The 12,584-nt window shown below is 44.5% G+C and overlaps 1 protein-coding gene across 1 annotated transcript in view; it reads right to left on the bottom strand.

The window, feature by feature from the left end:
• The window catches only part of LOC123999709 (C-type mannose receptor 2-like), a 59,688-nt gene that overhangs the window by 10,700 nt on the left and 36,404 nt on the right, over nt 1-12,584 (bottom strand). Inside the window, exons 15-24 of the mRNA XM_046305716.1 lie at nt 10,584-10,713; nt 6,904-6,936; nt 6,628-6,794; nt 2,261-2,429; nt 2,019-2,161; nt 1,656-1,770; nt 1,175-1,341; nt 845-953; nt 379-617; nt 75-240 (exon numbers count right to left, since the gene is read on the bottom strand). Coding sequence (XP_046161672.1) covers nt 75-240; nt 379-617; nt 845-953; nt 1,175-1,341; nt 1,656-1,770; nt 2,019-2,161; nt 2,261-2,429; nt 6,628-6,794; nt 6,904-6,936; nt 10,584-10,713 — 1,438 coding nt within the window. The remainder of the gene's footprint in view (nt 1-74; nt 241-378; nt 618-844; nt 954-1,174; nt 1,342-1,655; nt 1,771-2,018; nt 2,162-2,260; nt 2,430-6,627; nt 6,795-6,903; nt 6,937-10,583; nt 10,714-12,584) is intronic.

Genomic DNA, 12,584 nt, shown 5'->3' with positions numbered 1-12,584 from the left:
ACTGTATTACCCTATTGATAAGGCACACACACAAACATGCACACAGACATGTATGCACACAGACACACACACACCTGTATTAATCTGACAGATGGCAGCGTCCAGTTTAGCATCACAGGGGGTCATAGTCCACTGCCCCACCGTGGTCATGTGACCACATCCAGACAGTGTATTAGGCTCCCCATCCCGCCAGGCAGTGTAAATCAGGTCCTCCTCGCCCAACCAGCTGAAGCTCCGTCCCTGAGTGTGGAACAGAAGAGGAGTTAATCATAATATTCTGACCCCAAATCTTACCTCATTGGTCAATCTAGTTAAATCAACCTTTGAAGATCTGATTATATCAATGTAATATTGATTTGTCGTGATACAGGGCCTCACCCCATAGTTGTAAAGGCCTATCCATGCTGGGAGGTGTAGGCTGTTCATCAGCAGGGTGAGGTAAGCCTGTTGGTAGGGGTCTCTCACTGAAGCCAACGTCCCGTTCAGAGACTCGCACACATGCAGCGCCCCCATCCAGTCCAGGCGCTTCTTCACTATGCGGTACGACACCCCACCCAGGTCCAGGGCTCCGGACAGGGAGGAGGGCAGGAGGGCAGCGCCAGGGGGCAGAGCTGGGTCTAAGGAGACAAAGTTAAATCAGTATATAAAGGAAACTGTTTCTGCTGACTGATATAAACACAACTGTTTAATGTATCAGGTATGTGTTTCAGTAGGTACAGTACTATGTAACAGATTCACACAGGAATGTTTGTCTGTTACATAATTCACACTGGTTAGTTATGCTATGCACTGTTGAATTGCAAGTGCCTGTGCTGTTTGGAGTTGTGACATCTCCTGCCTGTACCTTGTTTCTTCTGGCAGATGTAGCCATGGTTCTCCATCTCACAGGCCCGGGATGCCCACATGCCCGTATTTTTTGTTGGGTTCCCATGGATCATCACCACACAGTTCCCCTGTTAGGTGACAATGATGTCATCAACAATGGACATGACAAATCCTGGACCCACGGACCAAATATGTGTCCCAAATGGCACCATATTCCATATATAATGAACTACTTTTGACTAGTACCCTAGTTCTGAAGTAGTGCACTATGTAGGGAATAGGGTGCCATTTGGAATGCCGCCAAAGACTGGATTAATACAGAAAAAGATTAGACCAGGGTGGTATGTACCGGAGTCTTGTTGTGGAGTGGTCCACTGTTGTCCAGGGGTTCTCCAGAGGCCCAGTTGGTGTAGCTGAGGAGTCCAGGACGAGCCCACTGGAAGTGGCCTTTAGAGTCAGACGTCAACCCCAACCACAGGTCAAAACTCACATTGGACAACAGAGTTGTGACAAAGGCTGTGGGAGACAGCATGCATGATGTCATTCAGTGCTTCCCAAACTTTTTCAAACATTTTTCATCACTGAGGAACTGGACAAGTTATAAAGGTTATAAAAAGCTCTCTAAGGTCTGCAATAACTGACATGACACCCCCCCCCACGCCGAATGCCCGATAGTTTGGAAACCACTGATGTTATTGATGGTGTATGTATGTGTTTGTTTGTGTGTGCGTGTGTGAGTGTGTGCGTGCGTGGGTGGGTGCGCGTGTGATTGAGTGTGTGCGTGCTTGCGTGTGTGAGTGAGTGTGTGCGTCAGTTGAGTATAAAACTACCTTGCTCCACGTGATTGGGCACCACAGCCAAGGCTCCTCCTTGAAACTCACACATGAGCCTGGCTCCTGACCATATGGCCTTCTGGTTCTCCTCATGACCAAACACCTTATAACACTACACACACACAAACAGGAAGGTCAGAGGTCAGGTCAGGAAGGACCACCATGCTCTCACACGTAACACAACCCAGGAGAAACCAGTACCTCAGGTGAGAGGTCTGTTTGAGGTCTAACGTGAGATCTGATAACAACTGAGAGGCTAAAACGGAAGATCAAATCAAAACATAACACAGTAATGTCACATTCATATAACTGTCACATCTTTATCAGCACAGTAGAAACTACAAAACCCAGGAGCCCTACCTTGTGCAGGAAGGGGCTCCAGCCATTGGGGCAGCCCATGGGGGGCAGGGGGGTAGAGGGGGTGGGTGGGATGGTGCCTGTGACATTCACTCTCTTACAGACGTAGGGCAGGTCTGAGTGGCATTTCTGATCTGCCCACTCCGCTGTAGAACGTTTTAGAATGAAAGATGGAATATAGTTTTTTTTAAATCACAAAATAAGCTATTTACAGGACAAACTGCACAGTATCCCAGAATCCTCACCTTTGCTGACTGACATGTGGACACACTTGCGGTCGCGGCTGAGTGGGTGTGGCCTGCCGAGAGCCCAGGACACATAGTTGAGCACAGAGTGGTCTGACCAGTGGAAACGGCCATCGTTCTCATACGTATGAAGCCCCACCCACCAGTGGTCCCCCTCTACCTTGGTCATCTGCAGGCGAGGGAGAAAACACACGTGACCTCTAGTCATGCACATTTGACCTCCAGTGACATGCAGCGATGTACAGTACAGCATAGACTATAGGCTTGGTACCATATGTAGAGATATGAAAGTGCCCATGTGGATGTTTAATTTTGTCACGTTCTTCATGAACATGAAGTAGTAATGAAAGGGTTATAACTTTTTTTATGAAGGGTTATAAAGGTTATGTAGCGCACCTTGTGCACTAGGAAGGCCTCCTTCTCAACAGTGGATGTGTTACTTTATGAAGGGTGCCTCGTGTCTGTGCCTCGACCTAGGTTGGGCAAAACTAAACATGGCAGTGTTCACCTTAGCAATCTCACTTCCTGCCATTATTGAAAGAGATCGTGATACCTGACATCTTAAAATAGGGCTACTTAATGTTAGAGCCCTCACTTCAAAGGTAGTTATAGTCAATGAACTAATCACTGATCATAATCTTGATGTGATTGGCCTGACTGAAACATGGCTTAATCCTGATGAATTAACTGTGTTAAATGAGGCCTCACCTCCTGGTTACACGAGTGACCATATCCCCCGTGCATTCTGCAAAGGCGGAGGTGTTGCTAACATTTACGATAGCAAATTTAAATTGACAAAAAAATATATGTTTTCGTCTTTTGAGCTTCTAGTCATGAAATCTATGCAGCCTACTCAATCACATTTTATAGATACTGTTCACAGGCCTCCTGAGCCTTAAACAGCATTCCTCACTGAGTTCCCTGAATTCCTATTGGACCTTGTAGTCATAGCAGATAATATTCAAATTTTTGGTGACTTTAATATTCACATGGAAAAGTCCATAGACCCACTCCAAAAGGCTTTCGGAACCATCATCGACTAAGTGGGTTTTGTCCAACATGTCTCTGGACCTACTCACTGTCACAGTCATACTCTGGACCTAGTTTTGTCCCATTGAATAAATGTTGTGGATCTTAATGTTTTTCCTCATAATCCTGGACTATCAGACCACCATTTTATTATGTTTTCAAAAATAATCTGCTCAGACCCCAACCAAGGAGCATCAAAAGTCATGCTATAAATTCTCAGACAACCTAAAGATTCCTTGATGCCCTTCCAGACTCCCTCTGCCTACCCAAGGACGTCAGAGGGCAAAAATCAGTTAACCACCTAACTGAGGAACTCAATTTAACCTTGCGTAATACCCTAGATGCAGTTGCACCCCTAAAAACTAAAAACATTTGTCATAAGAAACTAGCAGCATTCCCCAAGAGAGGATGGCTTTCAGCAGTAATACATTCATGAGGTTCTTTGAGGAAAAGATAATGATCATTAAAAAGCAAATTACAGACTCCTCTTTAAATCTGCGTATTCCTCCAAAGCTCAGTTGTCCTGAGTCTGCACAACTCTGCCAGGACCTAGGATCAAGAGAGACACTCAAGTGTTTTAGTACTATATCTCTTGACACAATGATGAAAATAATCATGGCCTCTAAACTTCAAGCTGCATACTGGACCCTATTCCAACAAAACTACTGAAAGAGCTGCTTCCTGTGCTTGGCCCTCCTATGTTGAACATAAGAAACGGCTCTTTATCCACCGGATGTGTACCAAACTCACTAAAAGTGGCAGTAATAAAGCCTCTCTTGAAAAAGCCAAACCTTGACCCAGAAAATATAAAAAACTATAGGCCTATATCGAATCTTCCATTCCTCTCAATTTCTTTTGAAAAAGCTGTTGCGCAGCAACTCACTGCCTTCCTGAAGACAAACAATGTATATGAAATGCTTCAGTCTGGTTTTAGACCCCATCATAGCACTGAGACTGCACTTGTGAAGGTGGTAAATTACCTTTTAATTGCGTCAGACCGAGGCTCTGCATCTGTCCTTGTGCTCTTAGACTTTAGTGCTGATTTTGAAACCATCGATCACCACATTCTTTTGGAGATTGGAAACCCAAATTGGTCTACACGGACAAGTTCTGGCCTGGTTTAGATCTTATCTGTCAGAAAGATATCAGTTTGTCTCTGTGGATGGTTTGTCCTCTGACAAATCAACTGTAAATTTCGGTGTTCCTCAAAGTTCCGTTTTAGGACCACTATTGTTTTCACTATACATTTTACCTCTTGGGGAAGTCATTCGAAAAAATAATGTTAACTTTCACTGCTATGCGGATGACACACAGCTGTACATTTCAATGAAACAATTGAAATTGCCCTCGCTAGAATTGCCCTCATTAGAAGCCTGTGTTTCAGACATAAGGAAGTGGATGGCTGCAAACTTTCTACTTTTAAACTCGGACAAAACAGAGATGCTTGATTTTTTTATTTTACCTTTATTTTACTAGGCAAGTCAGTTAAGAACAAATTCTTATTTTCAATGACGGCCTAGGTCCCAAGAAACAAAGATATCTTCTGTTGAATCTGACAATTAATCTTGATGGTTGTACAATCATCTCAAATAAAACTGTGCAGGACCTCAGCGTTATTCTGGACCCTGATCTCTCTTTTGACGAACATATCAAGACTGTTTCAAGGACAGCTTTTTTCCATCTACGTAACATTGCAAAAACAGAAACTTTCTGTCCAAAAATGAGGCGGAAAAATTAATCCATGCTTTTGTTACTTCTAGGTTAGACTACTGCAATGGTCTACTTTCCGGCTACCCGGATAAAGCACTAAATAAACTTCAGTTAGTGCTAAATACAGCTGGTAGAATCTTGACTAGAACCAAATAATTTGATCATATTACTCCAGTGCTATCCTCCCTACACTGGCTTCCTGTTAAGGCAAGGGCTTTGGTCCTGCCATACATACCTACAAGTACGCTACGGTCACAAGATGCAGGCCTCCTAATTGTCCCTAGAATTTCTAAGCAAACAGCTGGAGGCAGGGATTTCTCCTATAGAGCTAAATTTTTATTGGAATGGTCTGCCTACCCATGTGAGTGACGCAGAATCGGTCTCAACCTTTAAGTCTTTACTGAAGACTCATCTCTTCAGTAGGTCATACTATTGAGTGTAGTCTGGCCCAGGAGTGTGAAGGTGAACGGAAAGGCTCTGGAGCAACGAACCGTCCTTGCTGTCTCTGCCTGGCCGGTTCCCCTCTCTCCACTTGGATTCTCTGCCTCTAACCCTATCATAAGGGCTGAGTCACTGGCTTACTGGTGCTCTACCATGCCATCCCTAAGAGGGGTGCGTCACTTCAGTGGGTTGAGTCACTGACGTGATCTTCCTGTCTGGGTTGGCGCCCCCCCTTGGGTTGTGCCGTGGCGGAGATCTTTGTGGGCTATACTCTGCCTTGTCTCAGGATGGTAAGTTGGTGGTTGAAGATATCCCTCTAGTGGTGTGGGGGCTGCGCTTTGGCAAAGTGGGTGGGGTTATATCCTGCCTGTTTGGCCCTGTCCTGGGGTATCATCGGATGGGGCCACAGTGTCTCCTGGCCCCTCCTGTCTCAGCCTCCAGTATTTATGCTGCAGTAGTTTATGTGTCGGGGGGCTAGGGTCAGTCCGTTATATCTGGAGTACTTCTCCTGTCTTATCCGGTGTCCTGTGTGAATTTAAGTATGCTCTCTCTAATTCTCTCTTTCTCTCTTTCTCTCTCTCGGAGGACCTGAGCCCTAGGACCATGCCTCAGGACTACCTGGCATGATGACTCCTTGCTGTCCCAAGCCCACCTGGCCGTGCTGCTGCTCCAGTTTCAACTGTTCTGCCTGCGGCTATGGAACCCTGACCTGTTCACCGGACGTGCTACCTGTCCCAGACCTGCCATTTTCAACTCTCTAGAGACAGCAGGAGCGGTAGAGATACTCTTAATGATCAGCTATGAAAAGCTAACTGACATTTACTCCTGAGGTGCTGACTTGCTGCACCCTCGACAACTACTGTGATTATTATTATTTGACCATGCTGGTCATTTATGAACATTTGAACATCTTGGCTATGTTCTGTTATAATCTCCACCCTGGCACAATCAGAAGAGGACCGGCCACCCCTCATAGCCTGGTTCTTCTCTAGGTTTCTTCCTAGGTTTTGGCCTTTCTATGGAGTTTTTCCTAGCCACCATGCTTCTACACCTGCATTGCTTGGTGTTTGGGGTTTTAGGCTGGGTTTCTGTACAGCACTTTGAAATATCAGCTGATGTAAGAAGGGCTATTTAAATAAATTTGATTTGATAAAGTTGTTATAATGTTTTCTTTAAATGCGTGGTACCTTGTGCAGTGTGTTGGCAAGGAAAACCTCCTCCGCAGAAGAGTGGATGGAAGCCAGAGAAGCACCGGACCAGGAGCAGATCCTCTGGGCTTGGTCCCACGTAGACCGGTGGTCAAAGAACTTATACTCTGCCTCCTGGAAGCCCACCCACTCACTGGCACTGGGGGCTGGAGGGATGAGGAGAAAGATAGGAAAGAAAAGTTGTTGCTAGTTGGTTATGATGGAAGACTATAAAAACAACAGACACAATGAGAGGAGGGTGGTTTATAAACTGACCTTCAGTGGGGTTTGGATCCTTATCAATTTTCCCTGAAAACACAAAACAAAGAGTGGTCTGAATTCATCATTCAGAACAAATGCATAACGCTACCGCTGAGTGATTAGTGCTTTTTGAGTCTCTGTCTTCATTGTTGTGTTGTGTACACTCCTCTCTCATGAGGTCTATACAGTCTGTGTACATCTAACCTAACGTAGCAGGCGTAAAAGTGTACCAGAGATATTAATATTATGAAGTGATGCTCATGTCTCCGCCCTAATAATGGAAGTCGTTGTCCCAAAGACGGGATGGCAGGCGACAAGTTTAAGTCCAAAATAAGCCAATTGAAACACATTGGGGTTATTTTGGACCAATTTGGGGGAGAGTGAAACCTCTCGCTTTGCCTCTTCCTCTCTGACCCCGTCTCTGTCCGAGCCGGAAAAAAATGGCGCAATGGATCATGGTCATTGTAGTTAATTACCACGTGTTTTATGCTGAACTAGGTTGAATATGTCACCTACGTCCCCTATGGGCACAAACCCACCGTCGCTGGACCAGACAGGACTGTCAAAAAGTGCTCTTCACTGACAAGACAAAACCAGGGGTGATGGTCGGATTCGCGTTTCTTGTTGAAGGAATGAGCGTTACACCGAGTCCTGTACTCTTGGGGTGGCAGGTAGCCTAGTGGTTAGAGCGTTGGACTAGTAATCAGAAGGTTGCAAGATCCCTGAGCTGACAAGGTAAAAATCGGTCGTTCTGCCCCTAAACAAGGCAGCCCACTGTTCCTAGGCTGTCAATAAGAATTTGTCCCTAACTGACTTGCCTAGTTGAACAAAGAAAAAAAATGTGACTTGTAATGGAAATGTTATACGTCTTATTTTCTAACTACCAATTCTATGTTTTATGTTTGTGGTTCTCTACAAACCAATTTCTGTGTTCATGCAAGTGACTGACTGAACAAATCCTCACTATCAGTAGCTGCAATTTGGCTGGACGCCCAGACCTTGTTTTGAGAACGAAAGATATCTCAGTTTCAAGGTCTCAGTATTGGTCGGTCACATGAATGAAACAAAATGGTAATGATTCATTAATTATGCTAAATTATGCAAATATAACTCTGTACAGCCATATATAAGACAACTGCAGGGACTGCCCCAGCAGATCTTCTGACAGATGTTCACTATGGTGGATTACGTTTGCTGGAACCTCTACAGCGCTTTGGCAATAAACAATGATTAATTTAAGAATGACTTAGAGTCCCTGTGTAAGAATTTCAACAACAACTTGATTCAGGAAACTAGGCGTTTGTTATAATGTTTTTGTTGAGCGTCAATACAGGCCTTTAGCTATATTTCAAATACAATTGAGGAAAACAAAGGTTGGAAAGCAAATGGCACCTGCTGTAAGGAACAGATTCTATGCTGTAGGCTACCAACTGTAGGCTACCAACTACCAACGTCCCTTTATCAGGACCCTGTCTTTCAAAGATAATTAGTAAAAATTCAAATAACTTCACAGATCTTCATTGTAAAGGGTTTAAACACTGTTTCCCATGCTTGTTCAATGAACCATAAACAATTAATGAACACGCACCTGTGGAACGGTCGTAAAGACACTAACAGCTTAGAGACGGTAGGCAATTAAGGTCACAGTTATGAAAACTTAGGACACTATAAAGAGTCCTTTCTACGGACTCTGAAAAACACCAAAAGAAAGATGCCCAGGGTCCCTGCTCATCTGCGTGAACGTGCCTTAGGCATGCTGCAAGGAGGCATGAGGACTGCAGATGTGGCCAGGGCAATAAATTGCAATGTCCGTATTGTGAGACGCCTAAGACAGAGCTGCTGGGAGACAGGACGGACAGCTGATCGTCCTCGCAGTGGCAGACCACGTGTAACAACAGCTGCACAGGATCGGTACATCCAAACATCACACCTGCGGGACAGGTACAAGATGGCAACAACAACTGCCCGAGTTACACCAGAAATGTACAATCCCTCCATCAGTGCTTATACTATCCACAATAGACTGAGAGAGGCTGGACTGAGGGCTTGTAGGCCAGGTCCTCACCAGACATCACCGGCAACAACGTCGCCTATGGGCACAAACCCACCGTCGCTGGACCAGACTGGCAAAAAGTGCTCTTCAATGTCGAGTCGCGGTTTTGTCTCACCAGGCGTTTATCGTCGAAGGAATGAGCGTTACACCGAGGTCTGTACTCTGGAGCGGGATCGATTTGGAGGTGGATAGTCAGTCATGGTCTGGGCCGGTGTGTCACAGCATCATCGGACTGAGCTTGTTGTCATTGCAGGCAATCTCAACGCTGTGCGTTACAGGAAAGACATCCTCCTCCCTCATGTGGTACCCTTCCTGCAGGCTCATCCTGACATGACCCTCCAGCATGATAATGCCACCAGCCAAACTGCTCGTTCTGTGCGTGATTTCCTGCAAGACAGGAATGTCAGTGTTCTGCCATGGCCAGTGAAGAGCCCAGATCTCAATCACATTGAGCACGTCTGGGACCTGTTGTATAGGAGGGTGAGGGCTAGGGCCATTCCCCCCAGAAATGTCTGGGAACTTGCAGTAGCCTTGGTGGAAGAGTGGGGTAACATCTCACAGCAAGAACTGGCAAATATGGTGCAGTCCATGAGGAGGAGATGTACTGTAGTACTTAATGCAGCTGGTGGCCACGTCAGATACTGACTGTTACTTTTGACCCCCCCCCCCTTTGTTCAAGGACACATTATTCCATTTCTGTTAGTCACATGTCTGTGGAACTTGTTCAGTTTATGTCTCAGTTGTTGAATCTCGTTATGTTCATACAAATATGTACACATGTTAAGTTTGTTGAAAATAAACACAGTTGACAGTGAGAGGATGTTTCTTTTTTGCTGAGTTTATTCGTTCAACTTCCAAATATTGTTTTACAAAGTAAAACAGGCGAGAGATGGGCATTTGGCACGAGCGCATTGGCCATCACCGGCAAGTGAGCTGCAAGTCATTGGGTGAGTCAGTGAAACTGGAAAGTATTTTTAGGACTATAATTTCCTCCTCATATTGTAGCCTACAACATGCGTCTCCACACACCTAGGCCTAGGTCATGTTTATGCATCTCAGATTCTCATTTGTGCTGTATTAAAAATATTCTGCCAAAGTCCACAGTCATGTAAAATGACTTAGAATTGCATGAAATGCGTTAATAAAAGGCCACATTCTTCCCGGACACCAGGCTACAAAAAATGTCCCCAATGTGTGTAACTTCTGTAAGTGTCACTACTTTACTGCTCTACGTCACTACGCAAATGTCGCAAAATCGAGCCAGGCGGTCACATATTTGCTTCATGAAAACTCCCTTCAACATCCCACATAGTCATTGACTGGATTTCTCTCCTGAATGATTTGATTTCTCTCTAGAGAAACAGCACATTAGGCTCACCCCCCCCCCCACCAAAAAACAAGAAAAAAGGAATTCAAGTAACTGAACCGACGTCGGAAAATTAGTTGTTTAATAACCTGAGAGAAACATGTTAGTTAATCGCTCAGCACTACATAACACATACTTGAATATTCAAAATGAAAGCTTTCAGGCAATAACAAGGGCCCCTTGTGTCAGCGTGTCTCTATAGTGTCTGTCTACAGCAGTAGCACTGCTTTGTGACTGTATCAGTGTCTATGTGTGGTTCCGTTGTCTTGCTGTTACCTTTGGGGATCTTGCAGATCCAGTCCAGTTCAGCGTCACAGCGCATGGCCAGCCAGGTCATGCTGCCCAGGTCTGCTGCTGCACACTGACGGACGTTGTAGTAGTAACGCCCAAAGTTCTGGTACGTATACTGACATGCAGAGGAAGATGGGTTAGAGGACTTTACAACAAATAGTTTAACAAGTAGGTAGCTACAGTGCTGTGAAAAGTATTTGACCCCCTTCCTGATTTCTTGTTTTCTTTTGCACATTTGTCACAAGTAAATGTTTCAGATCATCAAACTAATTTTAATATTACACAAAGATAACCCAAGTAAACACAAAATGCAGTTTTTAAGTGATGATTTAAAAAAGCTATCCGAACCTTCATGGCCCTATGTGGCAAAGTAATTGCCCCCTAAACCTAATAACTGGTTGTGCCACCCGTTAAATCATGAAATCACTGTGGTTAATCACATTCTTTGGAAAGCTGAGTGCAATTTCACTAGCCACACCCAGGCCTGATTACTGCCAGACCTGTTGAATCAAGAAATCACTTAAATAGAACCTGTCTGACAAAGTGAAGCAGGCCAGAAGATCTCAAAAAGCAAGACATCATGCTGCGATCCAAAGACATACAGGAACAGATGAGAAACAAAGTAATTGACATCTATCAGTCTGGAAAGGGTTACAAAGCTTTGGGAATCCAGCAGACCATGGCGAGAGCCATTATCCACAAATGGAGAAGATTTGGAACAGTGGTGAACCTTCCCAGGAGTGCCCGGACTACCAAAATTACCCCAAGAGCGCAGCGACGACTCATCTAAGAGGTCACAAAAGAACCCGCAACAACATCTAAAGAACTGCAGACCTCACTTAAGGTCAGTGTTCATGACTCAACCATAAGAATGAGACTGGGCAAAAATGGCATCCATGGCAGAGTTCCAAGGCGAAAACCACTGCTGACCAAAAATAACATACAGTGGGGCAAAAAAGTATTTAGTCAGCCACCAATTGTGCAAGTTTTCCCACTTAAAAAGATGAGTGATGTGATTTTCTGGATTTCTTTCTCATTTTGTCTGTCATAGTTGAAGTGTACCTATGATGAAAATTACAGGCCTCTCTCATCTTTTGAAGTGGGAGAACTTGCACAATTGGTGGCTGACTAAATACTTTTTTGCCCCACTGTAAAGGCTCGTCTCACTTTTGGAAAAAAAAACATCTTGCTGATCCCCTAGACTTTTGGGAAAATATTCTGTGGACTAACGTGACAAAAGTTGAACTTTTTGGAAGGTGTGCGTCCCGTTACATCTGGCGTAAAAGTAACACAGCATTTCAGAAAAAGAACATCATACCAACAGTCAATTATGGTGGTGGTAGTGTGATGGTCTGGGGCTGCTTTGCTGCTTCAGGACCTGGACGACTTGCTGTGATTGATGGCACCATGAATTCTGCACTCTACCAAAAAATCCTGAAGGAGAATGTCCGGCCATCAGTTCATGACCTCAAGCTGAAGCGCACTTGGGTTCTGCAGCAGGGCAATGATCCAAAAGACACCAGCAAGTCCACCTCTGAAGGGCTTAAAAAAAACCTTAAAAAGGCGGTTCATGCTCGAAAACCCTCCAATGTGGCTGAATGTGGCTGAATTAAAACAATTCTGCAAGGAAGAGTGGGCCAAAATTCCCCCACGGCGATGTGAAAGACTCATTGCTAGTTATCGCAAACGCTTGATTGCAGTTGTTGCTGCTGAGGGTGGCACAACTAGTTATTAGGTTTAGGGGGCAATTACTTTTTCACATAGGGCCATGAAGGTTCGGAAAGCTTTTTTCCCTTAATAAATAAAATCATCACTTAAAAACTGCATTTTGTGTTTACTTGGGTTATCTTCGTGTAATATTAACATTAGTGTTGATGATCTGAAACATCTAAGTGTGACAAATGTGCAAAAAATAAGAAATCAGGAAGGGAGCAAATACTTTTTCACAGCACTGTATATCTCTAAGCTTTGAGGTACACGTATATG

The sequence above is a fragment of the Oncorhynchus gorbuscha genome, linkage group LG16, assembly GCF_021184085.1.
Source record: "Oncorhynchus gorbuscha isolate QuinsamMale2020 ecotype Even-year linkage group LG16, OgorEven_v1.0, whole genome shotgun sequence".
NCBI lineage: Eukaryota > Metazoa > Chordata > Actinopteri > Salmoniformes > Salmonidae > Oncorhynchus > Oncorhynchus gorbuscha.
This window is presented reverse-complemented; position numbering and strand designations above follow the sequence as displayed.